Source organism: Archocentrus centrarchus, chromosome 3, assembly GCF_007364275.1.
Source record: "Archocentrus centrarchus isolate MPI-CPG fArcCen1 chromosome 3, fArcCen1, whole genome shotgun sequence".
Lineage (NCBI taxonomy): Eukaryota > Metazoa > Chordata > Actinopteri > Cichliformes > Cichlidae > Archocentrus > Archocentrus centrarchus.
In genome coordinates, this window is record NC_044348.1 from 26025691 (window position 1) to 26051910 (window position 26220).

Sequence of the window (26220 nt, forward strand, 5' to 3'; positions counted from 1 at the left end):
CACTATTTTTTTTTTCCCTCTGTACACCACCACAGTGGATTTTAAATCAAGCAGTAGTTGTGTGAAAAAGTGTCAGTGTGACTCAAGTGTAAACTTTCAGCTTTAAAAGTATTGCATTAACTGTTAAGGAATTACAGCGATTTTTATTCAAATGCTGCATTCCATTTGAAGTGGGACGTTAGAAATCCTGCAGGTACTGGTAGTGATGACTTAATGATAGAGAACAAAATGAATTCCGTTTTTGGAGTACTACTGCTGGAACATGGTCATTTTGGGTATGACGTCCATTAAACCTTTAAAGCTAAAGTCTGTACTTCAATCCCACCCTGATTGGTTGAATTAAAATCCACTGTCATGATGTACAAATAAAAAATTACAAAAATTGTGCCAGAATACTTGTATTTTAATACGATAAATGTTACACATATTTAACATGTCACTGGTATTGTTTCTGTAGCTCTGACAAAGAAGGACAGGAGCAGAGTGTCTGCTGAAGACATCCTCACACATGAAGACCCCAGGGCTACAGTACTGGTATGAAGGCCTTGTGTGTGTGTGTGTGTGTGTGTGTGTGTGTGTGTGTGTGTGTGTGTGTGTGTGTGTGTGTGTGTGTGTGTGTGTGTGTGTGTGTGTGCGCTTTCCAATGGAAAAAAGTTAGCTATTGTGTAGTTTAACTCTTAACTTTATTCGTACCTGTTCCTGTAACTGTTTTAACAACTTCTGCTTTCTTTACCAGGAAAGAATTCAGGTCAAATCAGCCCAAGCCAGCAGCCTGTAAGTGTGTATACACACACACACACACACACACACACACACACACACACACACAGTAAAGTCAAAGTCAAGCTAGGACTTATTTGTATTTGTGTTTTGTTCTGTCAGGCGAGCCCCTGGGGAAGACAAACTAACAGGTAATATCTGTAGTTTTTCTGACATCTGCATGTGTCAGGCCTTTCTGTCTGGTTTAACTAGTCCAGTAGTTTTACATACAGTATTATCACAGTGACCGTTGATGTTTTCACTTTCTCAGCATCCTTTATGTGCAGTAAAATCCATTCTGCAAAAGGCTTCACCCAAAAAACCTTTTCTTTCTTTTAAATACCTTTCTCACAGTATTTCCATAAATTTTAACCGAAGGATTGTGATTTCTCATTGTTCTTTAGTGTAAAATAAACTCAGTTGGCCTTAAAGAAAAATGCCTTATTGCATGTTTAAAGTTCTAAGAAGCTTAATCCAGTCAAGGAAAGGTCAAAAAAAGAGTGATGAAAAATAAATGATAGGCAAAAAACTACTTCACAGATATTTAAAAGCATACACTAGCATACACATAGGATAGGAAAGGGAAAAAATGCTGTATAATACTTAATGTTTGTTTCCAGATGAGTTTTCAGCTCGGCTCTTTGGAAGAAAAACTCCTAGCCTTCGCATCGCTGGCATCCGTTCTGCATCTTTTCCACAAAAACTTTAACATTGACCATAACTCAAAGGATGTGACCTACTATGTTCAAATTCACACCATAGATACATATACTAAAAATCTTGGACAAGTTGAAATTTCAATGATCTTGACCTAAAGTTAAAGGTCAGAGGTCAAGTTTTGTGAAAATCTTGTGAAAGTCAATAACTCGAACGATTTTACCTAAGATGTTCAAATTCACACCACAGATGCATACTGTTCAAGCTAGACCTCCATCAAACTTCATAAACTTGTTTACTAACTTTACTATAACGGTGCATTTAACCCCCACCTCTCCCCCTTCCCCCCATTATGAATCCAAAACAGCTGAGTGTTGGCACCCACTCAGCGGTGCTCTTGTTTACAGTTTATTTCTTCTTCTGTGGTTACAGCTACAGTTTCTCTCTATACGCCACGTCACACCCACCTTGGAACCAGAAAGGACTGTGAGTGTTGCTGACCGGCCAAACAGCACAATAATTATCTGTATTAGTCAGTTCATCTGTTCTGTGATTGGCGGTAAAGTAGTCCACAAGAAATGGCTAATCCATTCAGTCAGTTTTAAAGCAAACTTTCAAAAAATTGGATTTGTTGTTTGTCTTTATATATAAAATCATTAGTGTTTTTGAACAAAACAAAAAATTTAAATATATTGACAGCACGTCTTTGGCCCTGAAAAGATTCATCAGGTTTTCAATTAGTAACATAATACAATCGTTAAAAGGATGGTTCAAATATTTTGAAATGTTTACTAATAGCTATACCAACAAATGGATGACCCTAAAGGACATGCCCGGTTAAAGTAAGATATTCTGATCATACACTTTTGGAATTTTTTTAAGAAAACAAGGCACAACCATCAAATATAAAAGAGATATTACAGCTTTATATTGTGTAAAAAAAAAAATATCGGTGGAATTAACACTGTCATCAAGCCTGGGCTGTTTGTGCTTCTGGTAAAGTATTAGAGTGACATCTGCTGGTGGATGTTGGTACAATTAAGTATTTTTATTTAACTTTTTCAACAATGGAGCTGCAGTATTTTTTACCCATGTAGATTGCTTTTATGTGAGGTGCCCTGTTTTGGAAGGAGCAGCCCTTCCTTCTCTTGAATTTAATGGAACTAAATGGTACTTACGTGGTGCTCAAACCACCCATTTGAGAAACACAGCAGCAGCAATGTCTATTTCCAGAAATTATGACACAACAGCTCCGTTCACAAACCTCTCATTTTTGCCTCTCTGGTGCACCTGTTAATTTTATGAACACCAAAGCAGCTGAAACTGATTAACAACCCCCCTCTGCTACTTAACTGGCCAAATCAATATCCCAGAAGTTTAATTGACTGGAGGCTATACTCTGACAAAAAGTGTTCCTTTAATTTGTTTGAGCAGTATAATTTGACTGTATTCAAATAAGCAGATATCTCTACATTTAATTTATCCAGAAATAAAATTAATTTTCATTTAAAATAAGCAAGATGGAATGATTACTGTGCTGCATACTGTAATAATTCTCTTCTTTTGCCTTTCCCTCTTCTCTTTACTTTTGCCTCTCTGTGGCAGGATTACTTCAGTTCGTGACTGTTTATTTAGTTTTTAAGTTGGAATTATTATTAAAGTTCAAGCAAATGTGTGATTTAAATAAAAAATTCTCCTTCTCTTAATGCTGTAGTCACACTATGGAAGACGGTGGTTGGCGACTAAAACACAACTAAAATTATTGTAACTGTGTTCAATGAACTTACGTTCTCATTAACTTTGAAATGGTTGCTTAAAGATGGGGACCAGCTCTGTGACCAGTCGCAGTCAGTTTCCGTCCTCAAAGCAACTTTGATGGATCAAGACAGTAATAAAATGGCAATAAGGCAGAGTCCGGGTGCTCTCAGTTTATGATTGAAAGGGATGAACCTGGCAATTATATACAATTTGGTTGTGATAATACAGCAATTCCCCTACAAATAGTGATGTAGTTGTTGCAGGACAGTGACGCTAAGCAACCATGCTTTAATATGGGCATGCATTAGCAACTGGTCGAGTTCCTTATTGTTCCTTATTATCTGTCTGCATTTAAATTAGATGGCAATTATTTGCAAACCTTCACCAATCTGCTACTCCAGTCAGTCCAAGTCGGACCTACTTCCAATTGGTCACTGAATGCAAAAAAATGTAATCCAAGCACCAAGCAGCCATTTGTTTGTCTTCTAGTGACAAGGAGATTGCCATCATACTTTAATTGTAGTGTGTCTGAACCATAAACTATGAAATCCACAGTTTTTCTAAAGTTGTGAGTAATCATGTCAAATAAGCATGATCTCAGTATTGACTAAAGTAATTTCAAAATTGATTATGCCACAATCAAACAGCCCTAACTTGCACTAAAAACAAGTTATGTCAATAAAATAGCACAACAGGTCAGAGGTAAAACATGTCCTATTGATTTTAGGGTGGACTGTCTTAAATTATTGATCCCAGAAGATAATTTAGTGATTATTACTGACACGTTTTGCACAAATATAAATACTTTATTTTCTCTGTTTTCTGTAGCTATTGGCTCTCCATTCAAGCCTATTGAAAGCTACCAGTACTCAGGTGAGACAATGATGCTAAGACAGTAGTATTTGTTCCATGTTTTTTTTTTTTGGTTTTTTTAGTATTACTGTGTGTATGTCAGAAGTATAACTGACACAGTGTTATAACAGTTTTTCTTCAGTTCACTCCTCTGTTGCTGGTGTATATTTGTGTATGTTCATGTGTGCTTTTCCTCTTATAGCTGTGGAGCGCAACAACTTGATGAGGCTGTCTCAAAGCATCCCCTTCACTCCTGTACCACCTAGAGGTAAGTCTGCTTTACCAGACAGATAAAAACCCAGCTGGCAGGCAGTTGGAGAATGAGGAAGTATCAAGACGCAGATCTGGTTGCTGTATTGTTTCCTTTTTTCCCCCTCTTACATCTGCAGCTGTTTCAGCAAAAGCTGTGGTTTGACTGAAGCAAACTAGTATACTTGTGCGTCTTGCTCATTTTGGCTTCACAATTGTCACTCATTTTGAAGAGGAACTGCTGATTTTGAGCTTTGCAGGTCTGATATTGTGCTACCGTATTATCATCCATCAGCCACTGCCTGCCAAAGGTAGTCACTGTGAAACAGCGAAGCCAAAAAAAAAAGGACTAAAACTTTGCTTAAAAGCTAATAAAATATTTAAATACCTCATTTCAAATTATCACACATGATTTCCTAAATCTGTCTGTAGGAGCCAAAGTGAATGTTTGTTTATGTTTTGGTGGCACAGGTGTTCAGATTTTTTCTACACCTCAGGTGATTGCTTAGGGGTGTGGCCTTATGTTATTTACCTGATCTGGGCGTAGCCGACAGTTAGTTGGGTGAGGGTTTTGGCAAACTTTCTGTTGACCGTCAGTCCTAGCCACCGTCATTTGAGCGTTATCTCACAAAGATGTATTTGTTTATGTTTTGAAATAAATACACAAAACGATGATGGAGCTTGTGGCTTATTGGAGACGCGTCACATACAAAACCTACTCAGCCAGCAGCGGCTATAATTAGGCCTCGAAGTCGCTACACTGTCAGTTGAGCAGTTCTGTGAGAGCGGCCTTCCACTGAACATACTCCTCTGTTTCATTATACTGGTGTGTAGTGGGTGACTGTCATTGTCTATGATAGAGAGCAGTTTGTCCAGTGTCCTCTCTGCCACTGTAGTCAGAGAGTCCAGCTCCACTTCAACCACTAACCCAGCCCACCTGACCAACTTGTCTAGCGTCAGCGTATCTCTCTTCCTGATGCTGCCTCCCCAGTCTATTAAAATGTATCATTTAAATGAGGAAATGAGAGCCAACTCTTATTTTTATAGCTAAGCTAGTCACCTTTAGCACACCTATTTTATCTGCAGTTCAGCTTTTTTAAATTTTTTAAAATTTTAACAGCTGCTGCTCACTGGCCACATCATCTAAAAAAAGAAGCACTGCTTGAACATGTTAATGGTACACACAATGGCCAATATCACTGAACAGGTGTTCAACTGTTTAAGGAAAATATCTAATAATTTTATCACATGGCAGCAACTCAGTGTGTTTAGTCATGTAGACATGTTTAAGTCACCTGCTGAAGTTGAAACTGAGCATCAGACTGAGGAAGAAAGGTTATTTAAGTGACTTTAAATGTGACATGGTTGTTGGTGCCAGACAGACACCAACAACCTTGAGTATTTTGGAAACTGCTGATCTGTTGGGATTTTCCCACATAACCATCTCTAGAGTTTACAGATAATGGTAAGTGGCACTTTTCTGGGTGCAAATGCCTGTCAGAGGAGAATGACCAGACTGCTTGAACCTGAATGGAAGGCAACAGTGGCTTAAATAATCACTCCTTACAACCACAGCGTGCATAAGAGCATTTCTGAATCCACAGCATGTTGAACTTTGAAGCAGATGGGCTACAGCGGCAGAATACCACACCGGGTACCACTCCTGTCAGCTAAGAACAGGAAACTCGAGCTACAAGTCACTAAGGCTGATCAAAGTTGGCCAATAGAAGATTGGAAAAATGTTGTCTGGTCTGATGAGTCTCAATTTCTGTTGCACCATCAAGATGGTAGGGTCAGAATTTGGTGTAAACAGCATGAAAGGCATAGCTCCATCCTGCCTTGTATCAGCAGTTCAGGCTGCTGGTGGTATAATTTTGTGAAGGATATTTTCTTGGCATACTTCAGGCCCCTTAGTACCAGTTGGGCATCATTTAAATGCCACAGCTTACATGAGTATTGTTGCAGACCATGTCCGTGCCTTTATGACTATAGTGTACCCATCTTCTGATGGCTATTTCCAGCAGAATGACACCATTTCACAAAGCTCAGATCATCTCAAACTAGTTTCTGGAACACGACATTGAATTCACTGTAGTCACATGGCCTCCACAGTCACTGGATCTCAAACCAGTAGAGCACCTTTGGGATGTGGTGGATTGGGAGATTCCCATCATGGGTTAGGGCTAGGGGCCAACAAATCAGCAGCAACTGTGCGATGCTATCATGTCAATATGGACGAAAATCTCTCTAATCACAAAGAATTAATGGAGTTTTGAAGGGAAAAGGAGCTCCAAGCTGGTGTTAACAAGGTGTATCTAATAAAGTGACCAGTGAGTGTATATTGCTAAATGATTATGCAGAAGAGTTAGTCATTATATATGGGTCACAAACATATAGCATGTTGGAATTTATTAAAATGTTTTCAGTAAAATCTGGTTAATGTCCATGTAAATTAGTGCTGTAAAAGTCACGTTTGATTATGAGCTATAATGACTTACACATCAGAAGGTTAAACTTTTGTAAACATGATTCTAGGCTGCTTTGTAATTGGCAGATTTGGATTTCTTTTCACCTCTATACTTCTGTTGGTGGTTTTATCATTGTGATTCTTCTTTAGTAATTTCATTGGATAATTCTTAAGTGTCACTCATGTTACCAGACTGCATATAAATTTATATCCATGTCTGTAGTCCCGCTAAGAAGCTCATTGGTAGATATGTGTTCAGTTTATGTGATCAAATTACTGAACTAATGATTCCTTATCTTTTATTCATCAGACATTAGCTGTATATTTGCTTTGGTCAAGCCTATTTTGAAGTGAGACTCTGTGTAAACATTATTTGCCCCCATGTACTCGAGGCAAAGCATCTGCTCCTTGAGTTAACAGAAGTTTATATATTTTCCTGTTATTTGGGGGCATTTAATAAACACAAAATTTACTTTGAGCTCGAGGAAATAAAACTCCACTTATAAAAAAAACTTGATTGGTGATTTGCTTTGATGAATAACCAGAACTTCTTTAATGTGCGCCTAAACTTTTTTTTATACGCAGGAAAGACTCTGGCTATTGCAAGCTGATATTAACTACAGTTGTTACTGCGTGCAGTCCCAACAGTTTGTTTTTTACATCTGATTTATAGCACAAAAATCTATCTAGATGACTGCATGTTGCTACATGTTAAAATGCAGGTACAAAAATAAATGATCTAAGTAAATACTGGTTGCTAGAGAGGTGAATGTAAACTGTAAATGGTCTACGGACCTGCAGTTGTTATCACACCTGAATTTATTGGCTGCTGTTTCCTGAGTCCTCTTCTAAGCAGGAAGAGGAAGAGTGGAACAATGAGTTTTCAGGCTCTCACTGGCACACCCAGAGAAGCTCTGTGCCAATTTTCCAATAAATTCATTTTTTTTTTGTTTGTTTGTTTTGTTTTTTAAAGGGTCTCATTCAGTGGAACAAGTTTGAGTCCCTGATGGGAGTGCATCTTCTAACTGCACTGACCTCAATCAAAATCCAGCCCAAAGATATCTTTTGTTTCCACTCTGCAATATAAATGCTCAAAAAATAATCAGAACGGTGACTGAAAGAAGTCAAATGCAGAGCAGAGAGCTGTATAACAAATATCCCTTAGCTAGGTAAAAATCTCTCAAAGAGGGCAGCAGATTGTAACAATTACAAAACACAAAACATCTGTATCATATGCAAAAACAAATATAAAAAAAGGTACAACCACATGGAGCCTACTTTCTGAAAATGTTAGTAGATCATTCCAGAAAAAAGAGGCAGAATATTTAAAACCTTTTTGTCTTTGTACTATTCTGCCTCTAGGGCCAAATATTTGTGAACTAAAGTGAGAGCAATGGCTTGATTATGGTTTTCACACATGTACAGTCAGATCGTTTGCTTGTCCAATGACTTTTGAACCTCTGAAAATGGGGTTTATGTATAAAAATGGATGTAATTCCTAAACCCCAATTCACAGCAACATTTGATGGATGATGGATCAAATCACCTGCATCACCTGCTGCTCTGACAGTAGCTTTTGCTCCCTTACCAAAAAAAAAAAAAAAAAAAAGCTAGAGCACTTACTTAGGAAACTGTCAGTATATAATTTTAATTTGTGTTCAGTTGCTTCATTAATTGATGCAGAAATGGTACAAAATTCATCAGAGGTTAAAGAAAATGTGTGCTTGATGCTGCAAGGCCTACACCCCTGCATGAGTGAGAATTAAAGCTGTTGTTTATTTTAAGGTTGTGATTAGTGTGAGGTGTAATCGTCACCTGCTGCTCTGTGTTCCTTCAGGGGAGCCGGTGACTGTTTACCGTCTGGAGGAGAGCTCCCCGAACACTATCAACAACAGCATGTCTTCCTGGGCCCAGCGGGGCCTCTGTGCAAAAATAGAGTTTCTCAGCAAGGAGGAGATGGGTGGAGGACTCAGACGGGCCCTCAAGGTGCTCTGTACCTGGTCAGAGTACGACATCCTGAAACCAGGACACCTGTATATAGTCAAGTCCTTCCTTCCCGAGGTGGTCCAAACATGGCAGAGCATCTACAAGGAGGAGACTGTGCTCCACCTTTGTCTCAGGGTAAGAATAGTTTGTGCCATAATATATTGACCTGTGTATTACTCTATCTTGTTGGGCTGAGTAAAATAATGTTATTTTATGTAATATATCACATTTGTTACCTGTTGGCAGCCATCATGTGCACTGTTTTGTGTAACACTGTATTATCAAAGTTATTTTGAGGTTCTTTATCTAATTCTTATCTGTGTCACTCCAGGAAATTCAACAACAACGAGCTGCTCAGAAACTGACATTTGCTTTCAACCAAATCAGGCCGAAGACAATCCCTTATTCACCAAGGTAAGTGTACCTGACACAGAAATCCCACCCACCCACCCACAAACTATGAAACCACTTTAAGGCTTGATTTTTCATATTTTCATAACCTGCCATTTGCCTTATTTCCGTCAGTCATTCATTTGGTTGTCCAGCATCCCACATCCATCTAGATGAATACGTCTGTCACTGTGTTCGTTGGATACTTGTATCAGTTTTTTTAAAATATGAAATTAGAAATCCACAGAAACCTTTAAATTTTTCCTGACTGTATTTCAGAGGTGATTTTGACTACGAACTTGTTCACATTGTTCAGATAAAATTTAAAGTTGTTCATACACCCTGTTATGTTTAATAGAAGCAGTGCATCATTACATCATTTTTTAATTTACATTTTTACAGCCTCCACTGAAAAACAGTCAGAATGCTGGGCTTCTGCAAAAAAAAAAAAAAAAAAAAGGAACCTGTTGGAAGATGGTTGCTAGGTGAAGCCATTATTGTCACCCTGTGTTCTTGCTTATTATAATAGTCTGAACCACGGGCCACTTTGCACACCTTTATTTGTTAAGCAAATGCACAATTTGTTTAGCATGTATCTATGTCGGTTTTGCAGGCATCATTTTCCAGTGCTTAAAGCAGAACTCTCAGAGGTTGCTAAAGATTGTTACTGCAGAAGTGTCTTAATATTTTCTGGTCAGAAAAGTCTGGGGGCAGAAGAACAAACTCCTGCTGTTTTAATAAAGAATTGAGGCCACAGTTGGCCTCTTTCCATCACTGTGCAATCTGAACTTATTCTGCACATGATATGCACATGCACATAATATCTTAAAATGACCACTGATGAGTGGTAGCAGTCAGCGCCAGCAATTGCCTGTGACCACTTCAGAATAAAAGTCAGCTTATTTTAATGCAGTGCTTTTAAGCAACAGGAAGAGCTTGGTTTGCACTGGTGGTAACCAGAGTTTGTGTGTGTTTGTCTCTCTCTCCTGAGCCGTTTGCTGTATTGCATTGTAAGGTGCTCCTGTTGTCCTTGCGTGTCATGAATTGCTTCATGAAGGTTAAAAGGATTTGTTAAACCAGGATTTGTAATATTAATATTCCATTAGTTTATAGGTTCAGTCACCAGTGTTACACCATTCAGTGACTGTGTCACTATTTTGGTATAATTTATAACATTGTTTTATTTGTAATATTATTTATTTGGAATATGCCTTATAAAGTATGTTGGGGGGACTGCTGTGAATTGGTGTTATATAATAAAATTGATTTAAATTAATTTCGTTAAGATCAGCTCTTTAGAGAGCTTGATATTACTTGTGGGATTATAGTTCATGTTGCTAGGCTGCTTTCCAAATTATAAGATATTTGCATTAAAAAAAGAAACACTGTTAATAGGAACGGCAAACACATTTTTTGTATTGTTGTGTTTTTCTTTTATTTTTTGGGGGGGGGCACATATTCTCTTCTCAGGCTACGATCTCAGACTGGTTTTGAACGAAACCTGTCCTCTTGTGTGTGTTCAGGTTCTTGGAGGTGTATTTGCTGTACTGCCACTCTGCTGGACAGTGGTTTGCTATAGAGGAGTGCATCACCGGCGAGTTCAGGAAGTTCAACAACAACAATGGAGATGAGATTGTCCCCACCAATCTCCTGGAGGAAACCATGCTGGCCTTCAGTCACTGGACCTACGAGTACACCCGAGGAGAGCTGCTGGTGCTCGACCTGCAGGGTAAAAACTCTCTGAACACACTCAGGACATGTGATGGGATCCATCCCTTGCACTACAGCTCATCCTTCAATGTCTAGTTAATTTATTTAACAGTAGGATGACATTACTTCACTTTCAGTGCATGGATCCAAGACTAATCAGCTGTAGAGATCTAGACGAAGGGCTTGTATAGAAATAATGAGATATCTGTTCCTGTAGGAGGCAAATGTGAGCAATTAGCAGAGCTGTATGATGTTTTTGTTTTTTTAAATCTTACAAGTCTATGAAAAATAAATCTTGTGCCTCCTGTAGGTGTTGGGGAGATTCTGACAGATCCCTCAGTTATAAAGAGCGGTGAGAAGGGGTAAGTTCTCTGTTTCTCGCACAAGCCAGTCACCCTTTTAATTTTTGTTGTGAGTTCAAATTTAATACAGTTTAAACATTACCAGCTACTTTTCTTCCCCTGTCAGTTTGCCCTAAATGACGTCTGTGTGCCTCCTGCAGATCTTACGATATGATATTCGGACCTGCAAACCTGGGAGATGATGCTATTAGGAACTTCCGTGCTAAACACCACTGCAACTCATGCTGTCGGAAACTCAAACTTCCTGGTGAGAGATAATCTTAACCCTAAATTGTTCACAAACTAGGAGTGTGGAGCCACTACAGGTGGAGTCCAGAGGATAAATACACGGCTCAAAAAAATAAAGGGAACACTCGAATAACACATCCTAGATCTGAATGAATGAAATATTCTCATTGAATATTTTGTTCTGTACAAAGTTGAATGTGCTGACAACAAAAATCATCAATGGAAATCAAATTTATTAACCAATGGAGGCCTGAATTTGGAGTCACACACAAAATTAAAGTCGAAAAACACACTACAGGCTGATCCAACTTTGATGTAATGTCCTTAAAACAAGTCAAAATGAGGCTCAGTATTGTGTGTGGCCTCCACGTGCCTGTATGACCTCCCTACAACACCTGGGCATGCTTCTGATGAGGTGGCGGATGGTCTCTTGAGGGATCTCCTCCCAGACCTGGACTAAAGCATCCGCCAACTCCTGGACAGACTGTGGTGCAATGTGACGTTGGTGGATGGAGCGAGACATGATGTCCCAGATGTGCTCAATTGGATTCAGGTCTGGGGAACGGGTGGGCCAGTCCATAGCTTCAATGCCTTCATCTTGCAGGAACTGCTGACACACTCCAGCCACATGAGGTCTAGCATTGTCCTGCATTAGGAGGAACCCAGGGCCAACTGTACCAGCATATGGTCTCACAAGGGGTCTGAGGCTCTCATCTCGGTGCCTAATGGCAGTCATGCTACCTCTGGCGAGCACATGGAGGGCTGTGCGGCCCTCCAAAGAAATGCCACCCCACACCATTACTGACCCACTGCCAAACCGGTCATGCTGAAGGATGTTGCAGGCAGCAGATCGCTCTCCACGGCATCTCCAGACTTCTGTCACATGTGCTCAGTGTGAACCTGCTTTCATCTGTGAAGAGCACAGGGCGCCAGTGGCGAATTTGCCAATCCTGGTGTTCTCTGGCAAATGCCAAGCGTCCTGCATGGTGTTGACATCGGGCCCTCATACCATCTTCAAGGAGTCGGTTTCTAACCATTTGTGCAGACACATGCACATTTGTGGCCTGCTGGAGGTCATTTTGCAGGGCTCTGGCAGTGCTCCTCCTGTTCCTCCTTGCACAAAGGCGGAGGTAGCGGTCCTGCTGCTGGGTTGTTGCCCTCCTATGGCCTCCTCCACGTCTCCTGGTGTACTGGCCTGTCTCCTGGTAGCACCTCCAGCCTCTGGACACTATGCTGACAGACACAGCAAGCCTTCTTTCCACAGCTTGCACTGATGTGCCATCCTGGATGAGCTGCACTACCTGAGCCACTTGTGTGGGTTGAAGAGTCAGTCTCATGCTACCACGAGTGTGAAAGCACCACCAACATTCAAAAGTGACCAAAACATCAGCCAGAAAGCATAGGTACTGAGAAGTGGTCTGTGGTCCCCACCTGCAGAACCACTCCTTTATTGAGTGTGTCTTGCTAATTGCCAATAATTTCCACTTGTTGTCTATTCCATTTGCGCAACAGCATGTGAAATTGATTGTCAATCAGTGTTGCTTCCTAAGTGGACAGTTTGATTTCACAGAAGTTTGATTTACTTGGAGTTATATTGTGTTGTTTAAGTGTTCCCTTTATTTTTTTTGAGCAGTGTATAAAACACAGCAAAGTTTAATTAATATTAGTGTTTATTCCCTAAAAATAATAATAATAGTAAGAGTTTGCTAATACTATAATGCAGACATTTATTTTAGTATAATTTAGCTTGGATCTTTGTTTCCGAGGTGAGGCATTCCAAAATAAATAAAGGCCAGCTGATACAAAATATTATTGTCATACTGAAGTGTTTTGGGGTTTTTTTTGGGCCACACATTGTGGATTGTGGAAGGTGGATAGCGCTATCCTCATGGGTGTACATTAACCGCCTGCTGTCCCACGGCCATCAGCAGTCCCACACGGACACGACAGACAATCGAACTATGGAACAGATCGTCCAGCCTTAGTAGTTATGTCCAAAACTTCCAGTAGCGCCCCGTTTCTCACAGGGTGTCTTTTGACCTCTGTGGCCGGATTCCCATCCACAGTAACATGGGCCCCGGAGAGAACAGTCCCCTTTCAGAGACCTACAAAGTCCACATTCATAGGTCAGGGAGGTGGTGGAGTTGCAAGTCAGATTTCAGACAGAAGACCCTTTGTACGTTCCACTGTGCTTCCCCAACCTCACCCCACGTGTGAATTGCTTTTGTTACACAGTTGTGAGGTTAGATGCTACAAAACTCCTTATTAAGAGTTTAGGAAAAGAATGTATAGTTTGGAGTAAAGTAAGGACATTCACAACAGTATCCCTGCTCATCAGCAGTGACAGACCTGTCTCACTGTAACCTGTGCATTAGGGCAGTGATGCCAAAACAAACGGTGTGCATGGATGAGCAGCGGCTGTAGCTTTGATAAAATTATAATTATTGAGGTCCCAGGGAGGAGAAGGTGGTACTCTGCTACACGTGCTGAGAGTAAGAGCAACTCTGATGGATAAAATATGGAAGGCACAATATTTTAATCCACCCCAAGCATCTTTTTCTGCAATGGCTTATTTATTGTTTCTTTTGAGAGGTTTTTATACTGGTGTATATTAAACAATATAGATCCCACTATATTTAACAGGCCAGTGTTAAATGTTGTATTTGGGTATTTTTAATTTTTAAAATGTATAAAGCTTGAGCAGCGCTCTGAGAGCCAGTGCCTATGTTGTGTCTCTGTTTTAAAGAAACTGATCCCAATCAGAATTTGTTTCTGATTATCTATAGATAAATTCTGCTTGTTTACTTAAAAAAATGAATAAATAAAACTGTTCTCATATGAGAAAAGATGCTTTGTATCAGACTTAGGTACTTGCTTATTTCCATTTGCAGCAGGAATATGTAATGCTAGATGCCTTATTAAAAATAACCGCACATCAAACAAACAAATTCCAGTCAGTCAAAGACACATGTAAACCATTAAAAAAAAAAATACATAATATACTATGTTCTTTTGTGTGCACTCATCCCTTCACTGACCAGTCTGTAATGTGAACAGGATAAAATTTGTCACTCATGCTTTTTACGCTGCCCAAACAACCCTCACACGTGATGATCATGATAATGATGATGCTAATATTTACTAATGTTTATTTTCCTCAGTTTTATTTCTTTCAGTTTTTATTTAGCATAGCATTGTCTTTTATTTATTTTTACATTTTTATTTGGAGCTTTTTCATTATTTATGATGTATCTGTCTCCTGATTTCTTTTTATCTAGACTTTTTCATTTTTGTGTGTCTGCAATTCTTCTGTATTTAATATACTCTTAATTTTAATATTCTACTCTTAGGCCAATTAAAAATTTACTTTATTTATTTTTTAAATTTAGTCTGCATAACCTATTATTGAATATTTGTTTCATTATCAGTTTGTCAGTCATCTGTTAATCATTCATAAATTCTGATGGACAACATTTTAACTTTGTTTCTGTTTTGTTTTTTTTTTCCTTGTTAATCAGATCTGAAAAGGAACGACTACACACCGGATAAGATGACATTCCCACAAGAAGAACCTCCCAGTTCCGGGGGTGGTGTTAAAGAGTCCCGCCAATCAATGAGGCTGATGCTGTGATGCATGCAAGGCGACGCTAACCTGATTCATTTTAGTCATAGCCAAGGAGCAGAAAGGTGCAATGAACTGGAACAGCTGTGTTTGAGTGGAAACCAGCACATGCAGACTGTATCATGTTTTTCTGTCCCGCCCACCAAAATGCTGTGTGAACATAAATCAACCATCTTAATTTTTTTTTTTTTTTAAGTATATACATGGGGAGGGTGGGGAGAACATTTTAAAACATTTTGTACAATTTTATGAATATATATGTAAACTGGATATATCAACAGGTACAGTGTCATTGCAGAGGATTTATTTATTAAGAAGTCTGAGAAGTTGCCTTGTTTTACCAAAAGACAAAGAAAAAAAAAAAGAACAAATCTAAGTGCATTGTATATCTGTTACAGCAGCTTCAGAGGAGATTGCTTGCTGAAACCAAGTCACTGCTACACTGCAGATTGCCATCAGATCATTTTTACGAACTTGTATCAAACATTTTGTGTCTTAGTTAATGAAAAGATATACATGAATTTGAAGATCTTGTAAAATATGGGCAGATTGCAATGCAACTTTTACAGAACAATGTATGTAATTTTATTGTATTGAAACTGTGTCCACAAAATATTGATAGTTTTTATTGTTACAAAGGTACTATTGCTATATCTTTGACATCATCTATTGTAAGAGCAAATTACAGTCTAGTGTATCTTATAGATACTGTTACCTGGCATGAGCTGAACAGATAAAAAAAAAAAAAAAAAAAAAATTTTATTCAGGGGAACTGACAAACATAAGGGTATTAATGTATACATTTTGTACTGGATATCATTTTAAACAAATAAAAAGCTAAGGTTTTAACATCGCCAAAGCCTTAAAATAATCCCTGTGTGAACATGTGTGGCCTCTATAACTCAGTAATGTTTCTGCCTGCAGCTCTCTCAGTAAGTACACATCAATCTATTTTTTATTCTGAAGTTATGGTAAAACTAGTTATTTTTCAAGCAAAAATCTATGAATGTGAGGATCTTGTGCTTTTCTGTGTCAGATATAAAACTGATTATTTTCGTGATTTATGGAGGTTATTTGGTAAAACACTCGAGCCAGTGATTGTCAACTGAGGACATGAAGAAATTACCTTAAGGCATCTGAAACAATGGAACTAAATTAATTTAAGAATGGAGCTAACTTTAAATTATAAATAAGCTATAAATTTGTCACTGACTGTGTTAAGTTTCAATTTTGAGCTAAACATACAGAATAAATTTAATCAGCTGGCAAAACAAACAGTATTATTAGTAGTATTATAACAGTTGAAATTGTATGGACTGGCCACTGTATTAGGTATATCTTACTAGTACTCTTCAGAACTGCCTTAATTTGTCATGCCATAGATTCAATAAATTGTTGGAAACATTCCCTCAGAGGTGCTCTATTGGACTGAGATCTGATGAATAGAGGCCCTTTGAGTGCAGTTAAGTCACTGTTATGTTCAAGATGCCAGTTTGAGTTTTGTGACGTGGCATGTTTTCCTGCTAGAAGCAGCCATCGGATGATGTGTGCACTGTCATACAGGGGTGGACATGGTATGCAATAATACAGTTAGGCCGCGGTGTTTAAGGGATTCTCAGTTGGTACTAAGGGGCCTAAAGTTTCCTTTGAAAATATCCCCCACACCACCACCATCAGTCTGAATTAATGATAAAAAAGCTGGATGGATCCATCCTTTCATGCTGTTTATGCCAAACCAGACCCTACCATCTAAACGTTGAAGCAGAAATTAAAACTCTTCAGTTATGTTGTCCAATTTTGGTCAACTTGTGTGATGTTTAGCCTCAGTTTCCTGTTCTTAGCTAACAGGACTGGCACCCAGGATGATCTGGGTCCAATGTGTTGTGTGCTCAGAGATGTTCTTCTGCATAATCTGTAACAAGTGGTGATTTGAGTTACTGTTACCTTCCTATCAGCTCAAAGCAGTGTGGCCATTTTCCTCTGACCTCTGATATCAACAAGACATTTTCTCCCACCGAACTGCTGCTCACTGGAGATTATTTAAATTCTCTGTAAACCGGGGAGATGGTTGTGCAGATCACGCCTGTCTGCCACCAATGACCGCGACACATTCAGAGTTGCTTAAATCACCTTTCTTCCTCAATCTGATGCTCGGTTTGAACGTCAAACTTGATCTTGACCATATCTACATGCCTAAATGCATTGAGTTACCACCATGTGATTAGATATTTGTATTAGCAAGAAGCTGAACAAATGTACCTAATGAAATGGCCAGTGAGTTTATGAATGTTAATAGCTGCTAAAATTTGAACTGATAGTATGGATAAACAAATCTGCAAAAAATATGGATCAAGAGTTGCAGGGGCCACAAAATATAAGGAACAGCTGTTAAAAGGAGTAGTAACTAAAGAGTGGAATATTGAAATACAGTAGTTGTAGTTATGGATAACAGTTTGCTATAACTGATTCCATAATTAATGATCAGCTGAATGTAACCAATGGCTGAGTGAGAACTAGAGGTCATGTTGATGTGTCCATCTGACAAGGTTTTGGGGTTTGGAACCACTTACATAGGCTCTAAAAAATTATAAAAATTAAACCATTTTCTCAAACAATCTGTATATAAACTGAAAATTCAAAATATTAGTTGTTCCCTTGGTAAAGATATCTGAGAGTGAAGTATGTTTCAAGCATGCACAAGATATCACTTGTAATATTGCCGGTGCACTAAAGCTGTGAGCAGACTCATCCTGCAGATGAAGAGCTTGCAAATTCTTGAACGTCAGCCTGCAGGAGGAAACAGTGGGTCCGCTGTTTTCACAGATGCCTGAGGTGAGATTCAGCTGCTTGTTAATTAATCTGCACACAAATAAACTTCTGTTGAGCTGTCTCTGATCATACTGACAAGACTGCTCACCTGTGCACCTGTGCCATAATGCGATCCTTGAATGGAGAAATGTCACAACAGATAAGGTGGAAGATTTGCATTTTTTGTTTTTTTAAAGCAGAACTTTTATCACCACAAGTCCAACATCAGCTGTGGCTGTAGGCGTTATTACACAAAGTGCATAAAAGGGGGAGGAAAACAAGTCCCATCCACCCTCCCACTGGGTGTGGTTTACGTCTAATATACATGACTGTGAGCATGACTCTGCGTTTCACTTCTTGCAGCTGAGTACTGAGTTTACATCACAACAGCCACAAAACCATGACTGCAGTCACCGTTGAATACTGGTAAGCGTAATTCTGTGGGAACACTGCAGATTTGTATGAGCTGTTATCAGCACACTCCTTTCTACTGCTCCATGGTGCATTTAAAATCCAGCTTTACTTTGAGATGATTTTTTTTTTTTTTTTTTAAAACACAAGATGCATAATTTTAATGCATCGTTTGTGCTGGTTTCAGAGGGACAATGAGCTTTTCTGTATTCAAACTTAGAGTTTAGGGAAGTGATAAGTGTTACGTTAATGTTCCTCATTGTTGGTTTGTGACACAGTAAAGGATGAAGTTATGCTTTTCGCTACCGGGAACTAGCTGGTCTCCTCCGGCAGGTTCCTGGTGTGAGGGTAACGGGAGTCACAGGAGAAACCGGTAAGCTGCTTTGGACTTTATTTCATGTATTAACTATGGAAGGCCAAACATGCCATTTAAATTTAACTGTATTTTATTGTCCTTTGTAAAGTTATGTGTACATCACATTTTCTTTTATTTACTTACACACTTGAGTGCAATGAGTGAAACCATGTCACAGATCTGTATATTGTGTTAAAGGGATAAATCAGTAATTCTCTGTGGCATCCTCCCAAAGAAGCCTGTTTAGCAGCAGTAGTGCTGAAAGTATGTTTGTCAACAGTAACATTTTTTGTGCACTTTTTGCCCCCAACACAGACAGTTTTGAAGTATCAGTGAATGGTGAGCTAATCTACTCCAAGCTTAAGACGGGACAATTTCCTGATAACGAAGAGGTCAGTGAAATGTCAGTGTTTTTAAATCAGTAGCTGTTAATTTGCTTATGAGTTCAACAGCAAAACCAGCTAAATACATATTTTTCTTTTGCTTCTGGCCAAATATGCATGTAGATAATTTAGCTTCCCTTTTTAGTGGCACATTTTCAAGACCAGTTTTGACCTATCAGTCTGACAAGGAAGTACCAGGACCCTGTTTACAAAAGCAGGTTTATGAAACTCTGAGTTTGACACTAAACTGTGGATTGAAGAACTCTGAGATGGGGACACAGCTGATCAGAATTAGTTCACTAGCCCTTAATTTAGAGCGTACAGTAGGTTAATAAAGAGCAGAGCCTCCCTTTTTTCCCCCAGTAGACCGATCTTAAAGAAACCAGAGGGGATTTTCCTTAATAGTTAAAGCTGGAATCCTATCAAACTTTATTTTTGATTTTTAAATGTAATTTTTCAGAGTGCAGGTAACACAAACTGAAGTGACAAATATGACACAATTTAATTGTGGACTTGTGATATTAGCCAGAGCCAGTAAGGGTTAGGGTTTTGTCACAGGCTGCACGTATGTGAGTATTTTTTTAAATGAGGAATTTACATTTTCATTTTGAAAAATATCTCCATACACACGAAAATGCAAAAAACAATATCAAGCATTCAGATCCGGAGTGAGCAATTAATTTTCCCCAAGGGGCCACATCAGAAACTGATACTGATGTGGCGCATCACACCAATGAGCTGAACTCAGTTCTGCTCAGCATTCTTTTTATTTCTTTGTAAACTTACTGGTGTGGCCCGCCACAGTCCCAAGTTTCTCATGTGGCCCCTGGGGAAAATTAATTGCTCACTCCTGGTTTAGGTCATGCCAAAGCAACAGGAAGCAATATAATAACCCTAATTGTATTGTGTTGGCCAATCAGAAGTCTACAAATAATTAGTTTGACAGTTTGAGCTCTTAAACAGACAAATTTTTTTTTTTTTTTCTGAAGGATTTTTTTAAAAGGTCAATTTTCAGTGACCTAAAACACTGTTTATATGTGGAGCAAAGGCCAAAATGCATAGAAAAAACATTTACCAAATTACCCGTGTGTGCAGAGAACTTTAGCCACATATTAAAATAACCCCAACTCGAACCATTCTTCTGCACCCAAATGTTTGCGTGCAGAAGAATTTGATAAATTTGACATCTGATGTAAGTTATATTCTGAGCTTCCAGTGTTTACAGACTGATTATAAACGCAGTTAACTGTAACAAATATCTAACTGGGTTTTTAGTATTTGTAATGCTGTGAACTTGAGCAGATTAACTCTCAAGTGAACAGGCTATTTTAGCAACTAACGTGACTGAGTGGCTTCATCCTTTTTTTGTTCATGTTTGTCAAACCTATGCTGCTTCCTTTATAAATGAGAGAAGTAGTAAAGTAGTAAAGCGTTATATAAGTACCAGTCCATTTATTATTCATAGGATTGTGCGCAAATCATTTAAATACCAAAATATAGAAGAACCCTGTAATACTTTGATCAATAAATTATAATGAAGTCACTATAGTTTGAGTGTTCTTCACCCCCTGTTCATTTCTCAATAAAAGGCCTTCTGATTTTAGGTTTTAGCTTCTTATTTTTTCTTAGATTTTGAATTACCGAATTTGTCATATTTTTGTATTTTCTGTTTAATTGAGCTTCTTATTTGGTGTAGTTTTTTTTTTTTTTTTTTTTTTTTTTTAAACATTTCTGAACTGTTTTGTTCTGTGATGTTGTTTTTATATTATTGAGCCAAGTTGTTTTTCATGTATTTTGAAAATTTTGTAAAATGGAGGAGAAAAAAAAAGGAGAAGTAGACTGACAAATTAAATGTAGGGCTGCACTTGTAAATATCTGGTTGGAGCTGTAAATGAGCCACAGCTGTGTGAGCTCTGATGTCAACCATATGAATGAGGAAGTGAAGCTGTGTCAGTCATCTGCAGAGAGGGAGGATTCAGAGAGAAAGTCAGGCATTGTTACTGCAGTAACTGACCCAGAGTTTATTTCCAGAACAGAAAACCCAGAGTTTTTCTCCGCTCAGGGTTAATAAGCTTTATGGAACAGGTAATTTGAATTTACTGACTTCATGGAGCACACTTACAGCTCACTATGCATCACTGCTCAATGTCTTTGTGTTTGACCAGGTGACAGAGAAGGTGAGAGCAATGGTTCCAAAAACGAAGAGAGCAGAAAAGAACTGGAAACAGAAATGCTCGACCCATTAGGAGATGGAGGGTGAAACAGCAGCTGTATTCACACCGACAGACCGTCTGTGTGTTTACTTATTCTCTAACCAATTAACAAAAGCATAAAAAAAAGGACATTAACATATTTTAACCATTGGATGTTGATGAAAACTCACCGATCAGACCGTGTGTCATGTTTGCTGTGAACACGAACACATGCACATACAGATGAGATGTTGTTGAGGGCCCATCGGAGGTACAGGTCACTGATCTGCACTTCTGTTTATGAATGCACACACTAAAAACAGTGTGTGGTGTGTGCATGATGCCAATAGAGAGGTTTTTCAGCTGACCCTGGCCGTAAGATGTGCTCTCACAGGTTATTAAACATATCTATGTTTAGTTTATATGTATTCATTATTTGGATTCACCCTTTTAAGGTAAGCAAAAGCTCTGTTTCTGTGCCTTGAATACAGTAATTGTAAATACACATATTTGCTTCCTTGCTGAGCGCTCAATGAGAAGACTGATGCCACTCTCATGTATCTACCTTAGTTTGGTGCAGGCAGGGGAACAGCAGTCCTGGTTAGCTCCTGAATTGGCATGATTATATCTCTTTTTTTCCATTGTCTTCCATCATGTACATCATGTTTTAACCGTGTTTTAAGCGGTGGGAAAGTGGGTTTAAACTCTGCTGAGTGCTTGCACCCTGTTTAAATTCAGATCTGGTGCTGTGGTCTCTGCGCACTTCCTGTCGTCTGACTGTGGTGTTGTGCATATATTCCTCAAGTGTCATATAACTGTGTCAAACAAACAGGAACTGAGGAGAGTTTAAAATACTTTTGAAGTGTAGCTGAAAAGACAAATGTTTTCTCACATCTGCGAAATGCGCACAAAGAGCTAAATATAATTTTGATGCCTCGTAGTTTGATGTGTGTAAGTTGAAGAAAAAAAGACAGTTTGGAAATTGACTTTTTAGAGACAAATGAAATATATAAGATGTTAATTCTGATATGTTCTTGTGATTTCTAGTCCCTCATTTCCACTGTTATGCTGAGCTAAGTGTTGACGGTATGGATAAGCTAACTGGCTGCTAGCTGCAGCTTCAGACCTGAGAGTGGCATCCGTCTGCTAATCCACTGGGTCTCAAGCCTTTTTAATATTCATTAACAATAATAAGGACCTAAGCTGAATTTTACTAAAACAAAAATCAGCATTATAGTATTAGAAAACTCTTGTTTTCAGTGTATCATTTTTAAAATAGCGTGCACAACAAATACTTCATGAATCTTTTCTGAGGTATTTTACTTTAATGATGTTTAATTAGTTGCACATATTAAATATATTTGATTTGATTTGGAACATATTTGAGTTTTTTAAACATATTTTGTTATACTGTTGCTACTTTATTTTTCCAGAAATAAAATAAAATAAATATCTAAGGTTAATCTCTCATCTGCTCATTTTCACACTACTTACTGGTAAGCTGTTTGTAAAAAGGCCACAGAGGCCCATCTGTAGTAAATATCTCTGTGTGTAGTGGTAAGAGCTCATGTTTTCACTCACCATAAGGATTCACATGACCTCCTCGACTGATAATGCCATATCTGAAAAATTCCGGGAAGATAAATATACATATCCTCCTGCTGAAACCGTTGTATGATTTTAATGACCAGTGTGCTCAAAAACAATAGAGCATTAAAATTAAAATTAATTCTAAAAACAAATATTGTGCACATTTAACCCTGAAATGAAGCATTGTCATAAAAGTAAAGTGTAAGTGCCACACTGGGGAATGTTGATGGATTTAGTATCAACCCTTTTTGTCACCACTGTTACATTTTTGCCCCTAATGGCGCCTCAAACAGGAAATATGTAGATTTTTTTTTTTTTTTTTTTGTACAAACACATTTATTACAAGTAAACTGTACGATATCTTTTTATGGGACCTCGTATGAACTTTCTCATGAGTATTAATATATTCTGTAAAAATAGATTCACTGAGTTTGAGTCTCTATAGGGCCCCCCATGATCCCTCAATGGGGGTAAAATCCCTAATTCTAACACATTATTCTAAATTGCTGGGGAAAAAAATAAATCAGTGATCTTTTTGTGTTTCTTTACTAACAGCTGTGCTGCTTGCTGTTCCTATTATGCAGGAGGGTTTTCCAACATCTTACTGGAACTCTGAGGACTTCAGGGTCACAAAAACCCTATTTTTAAATTTTAACTGTGTGAAAGGACTAAAAAAGGGTCAAACACATTTCACTTTAACTGAATGTACATCACAGAGACACGCTGGGTTGACTGAATGTGGTGTGAAATGGATGTCTGGAATTTAAAAATAATATATATTTCTGTAAATAACTGGCCACAAGCCTAACTGATCTCTGACTAGCAGCTCACCACAAACCTGAAGCTACAGTTTTATTATTGTCAACAAATTCCATCAAAACCCAAACAACTCTTTTTACACTTTCAGGTATATGAGTAATTCAACAGCTATTTACTGTACAGATGTGATTCTAACCAGGAACTACAAGGCTTCTTTGCTGGGAGCTATTTTCATCTGTGGATTAATAAATGTTTGGTGTTTGGCAGGACAGAGTGGGTGAGGGTCACTACAGTGCAATAAATGACGTTAATGAAGCCCTGGAAACCTTTTATATATTATCTTAAGGGATTTCTTGATAATAATAGAAACATTAAGAACTAAAATATATCTTTTGTGTAATTTTACCTTATTTAAGGTATTTTCTTTTAGGCTGTGTTGTTTTGGAACTTCCTGACATTTATATCGTATCTATAAAACAAGTTTAAAGAAAATGTAAAAAAAATAAAATGTATGATGGCCAGACACCACCTTTTAAAGGTCAGTTGAAATGATCAAAAGCCGTCACACTGTTTGGTCTTTTTCAGAGCTGTTCTAGAGGTCACCATCCGTGTAATCTCTGTAGCTTATAACCCATAAAATAAACAGATCATGATAATAACAGAAGATCTATAAGCAGCTGGCTGTGATGCTCTACTGGAGGTTCACTGTCAGACTAAAACACTATCAACAGGAAGCATCAAGCCACATCAGAGGCTCATAGTTTTCGGTTTCACAAACAATGTGACTACATGGGTTTTATGACCGTGATGGAGAGACATGTAACACTGTTTCCGAGGAGTGAAACTAGGTTGAGAGCAGAGAAATGAGCAATTACACTGCCCCAGTATGGCCCCTGGTGTTATCACTGTAATCATGACCCTCTCTGCAGACACATGTCTTTATTTATAATGGACAAGTCGATCTTTATCAGTTTTCTCTGATTTCTATGAAGCACTCTCTTAAACACTGCGATTCGCTGCTTCCAGACGATTCCAGTCTGTTAAGCCTAAACTCTCTACAAATCTTTGATCCTGTTGTTTGTGGTTTTTTACTGTAAGCTGCTTTAGCTGGAAAATGTTTACTGACTGTTAAATGGCTGCAGTACTGTGCAGGCACGACTTTAACACTGACGCTTGTTGAGTAACGCTACCTTTATGGGAACTTCAGTGAGTGTATATATGTGGGTGGCGTGGTGGTGCCTCACAGCACAAAGCTTCAGCCTGCTGATTGGGTGGTTGGGCCTCTTCGGTGTTTCTGTATGTTTTCCTTTGCCTGTGTGGGTTTCCTCCCACAGTCTAAACAGATGCATGTTTGAACCGGTTTTTCTAAAGTGGCATTGAGTCGAGGCAGATTTTCACTTAATGATCATGCTGGTCAAAAGAACTCACAATAATGATATCATCGCAGTATCCATATAAATGGTTGTTCTTTTTGGAAAATTAATGAAATTCAGAATACAAGAGGGTAGAGGTGACAAGATTTACGCATTATTGACACGACATTCATTTAAATGTCAGTTATTGCCTGTACACTAAATATTACTTTAAATAATCGAAAATACTTTCAAATTCAGAATCTCAAAATATCAAGTGTTCGCCTTCTTTCATCTGTGCAGTGTTGTCAAAATTAGAAACATCATGTCTCTGAGTGATGTTGAAAAAACAGCTCACTCATTCATTACTTGTAGGCTGGACTGCTGTATTTGTTTATTATCAGGCTATGAAAAGCCTTCAGAAAAAATTCTCCCATATTAGCTTCTTTTTCATTAGCTCCCTGTTAAATCCAAGACTGAATTTAATATCCTTCACCCCAGTTTCACTCTCAGACTGCAGGCTTACTTGTGGTTCCTAGAGTTTCTAAAAGTAGACTGGGAGGCAGAGCCTTCAGCTGCCAGGCCCCTATCCTGCTGAACCACAGGAGGGGGGCCCCATTTGGTTTCAGGAAACAGAAATGCTCTCTAATTTTAAGATCAAGCCTCAAAGTTTCCTTTTTGATAAACCTTATCGTTAGGGCGGGATCAGATGACCCTGAACCATCCCTTAGTTATGCTGCTAGATGCTCAAGCTGCTGGGGGACTTCCCATGACGCACTGAGTGTTCCTTCTCCACCCTCTGCAGTATTGTTGATCCCAGACCATGCATGCTTTGGCCACTTTGCTAGAGTTGGTGACTGGGAAAATCGCCGGAGGGTCCACTTCTACTCATTCCATCACGCACCATACCAGGTGCTGCTACAGTGGGCCACTGGAGCAAGGAATTGGTCCCTTCTTGAATAACAGCAGCACACATGAAGGTCTGCATCCTTTCGACAGCCAGGCTACTAGAAGTGCCCCCTGAGGTGGTGAGAGGTCTTGGAGCACCACAGACTAAAAAGGTCTGGCCATAGATTAAAGCCTGGCCACTCGTCAGGTCACCATACACACCCTCAAGTGTGTTAGAGAGCCATGCCAACCAGTTCTTCTTAGGGTATCTAATATAACACAGCTTAGTCAGATACCTCCTGCATCTCTCCATTTCACACAAGGTGTCCTTTAGTGTCAGTGCTCACTCTTGCTGCATCTACGTCCAACACTGACAGTCGGGGGCCCCATTTTACATGTGTAAAGTGGTGGCATAATTTCCTGGAATAACAGCCAGGAGCCC

At 38.7% G+C, this 26220-nt stretch overlaps 1 protein-coding gene and 1 long non-coding RNA gene across 3 annotated transcripts in view; both read left to right on the forward strand.

Moving 5' to 3' along the window:
• The window catches only part of trpm7 (transient receptor potential cation channel, subfamily M, member 7), a 986641-nt gene extending 970827 nt beyond the window's left edge, over positions 1 to 15814 (forward strand). Inside the window, exons 29-40 of one of the 2 annotated variants that reach the window (XM_030721294.1) lie at positions 458 to 534; positions 737 to 774; positions 883 to 911; positions 1849 to 1902; positions 4003 to 4047; positions 4229 to 4294; positions 8580 to 8863; positions 9060 to 9142; positions 10642 to 10847; positions 11139 to 11190; positions 11331 to 11437; positions 14937 to 15814. In XM_030721294.1, coding sequence (XP_030577154.1) covers positions 458 to 534; positions 737 to 774; positions 883 to 911; positions 1849 to 1902; positions 4003 to 4047; positions 4229 to 4294; positions 8580 to 8863; positions 9060 to 9142; positions 10642 to 10847; positions 11139 to 11190; positions 11331 to 11437; positions 14937 to 15049 — 1154 coding nt within the window. In that variant the 3' untranslated portion in view covers positions 15050 to 15814. The remainder of the gene's footprint in view (positions 1 to 457; positions 535 to 736; positions 775 to 882; positions 912 to 1848; positions 1903 to 4002; positions 4048 to 4228; positions 4295 to 8579; positions 8864 to 9059; positions 9143 to 10641; positions 10848 to 11138; positions 11191 to 11330; positions 11438 to 14936) is intronic. The other variant, XM_030721304.1, reaches the window with a different exon arrangement.
• Positions 15815 to 18191: 2377 nt separating this feature from the next.
• On the forward strand, positions 18192 to 22615 carry LOC115776325 (uncharacterized). Its single transcript, XR_004019445.1, has 4 exons — positions 18192 to 18274; positions 18538 to 18632; positions 18930 to 19006; positions 21163 to 22615. It is a non-coding gene; the product is annotated as an uncharacterized LOC115776325 (long non-coding RNA).
• The last annotated feature ends 3605 nt before the right edge of the window (positions 22616 to 26220 follow it).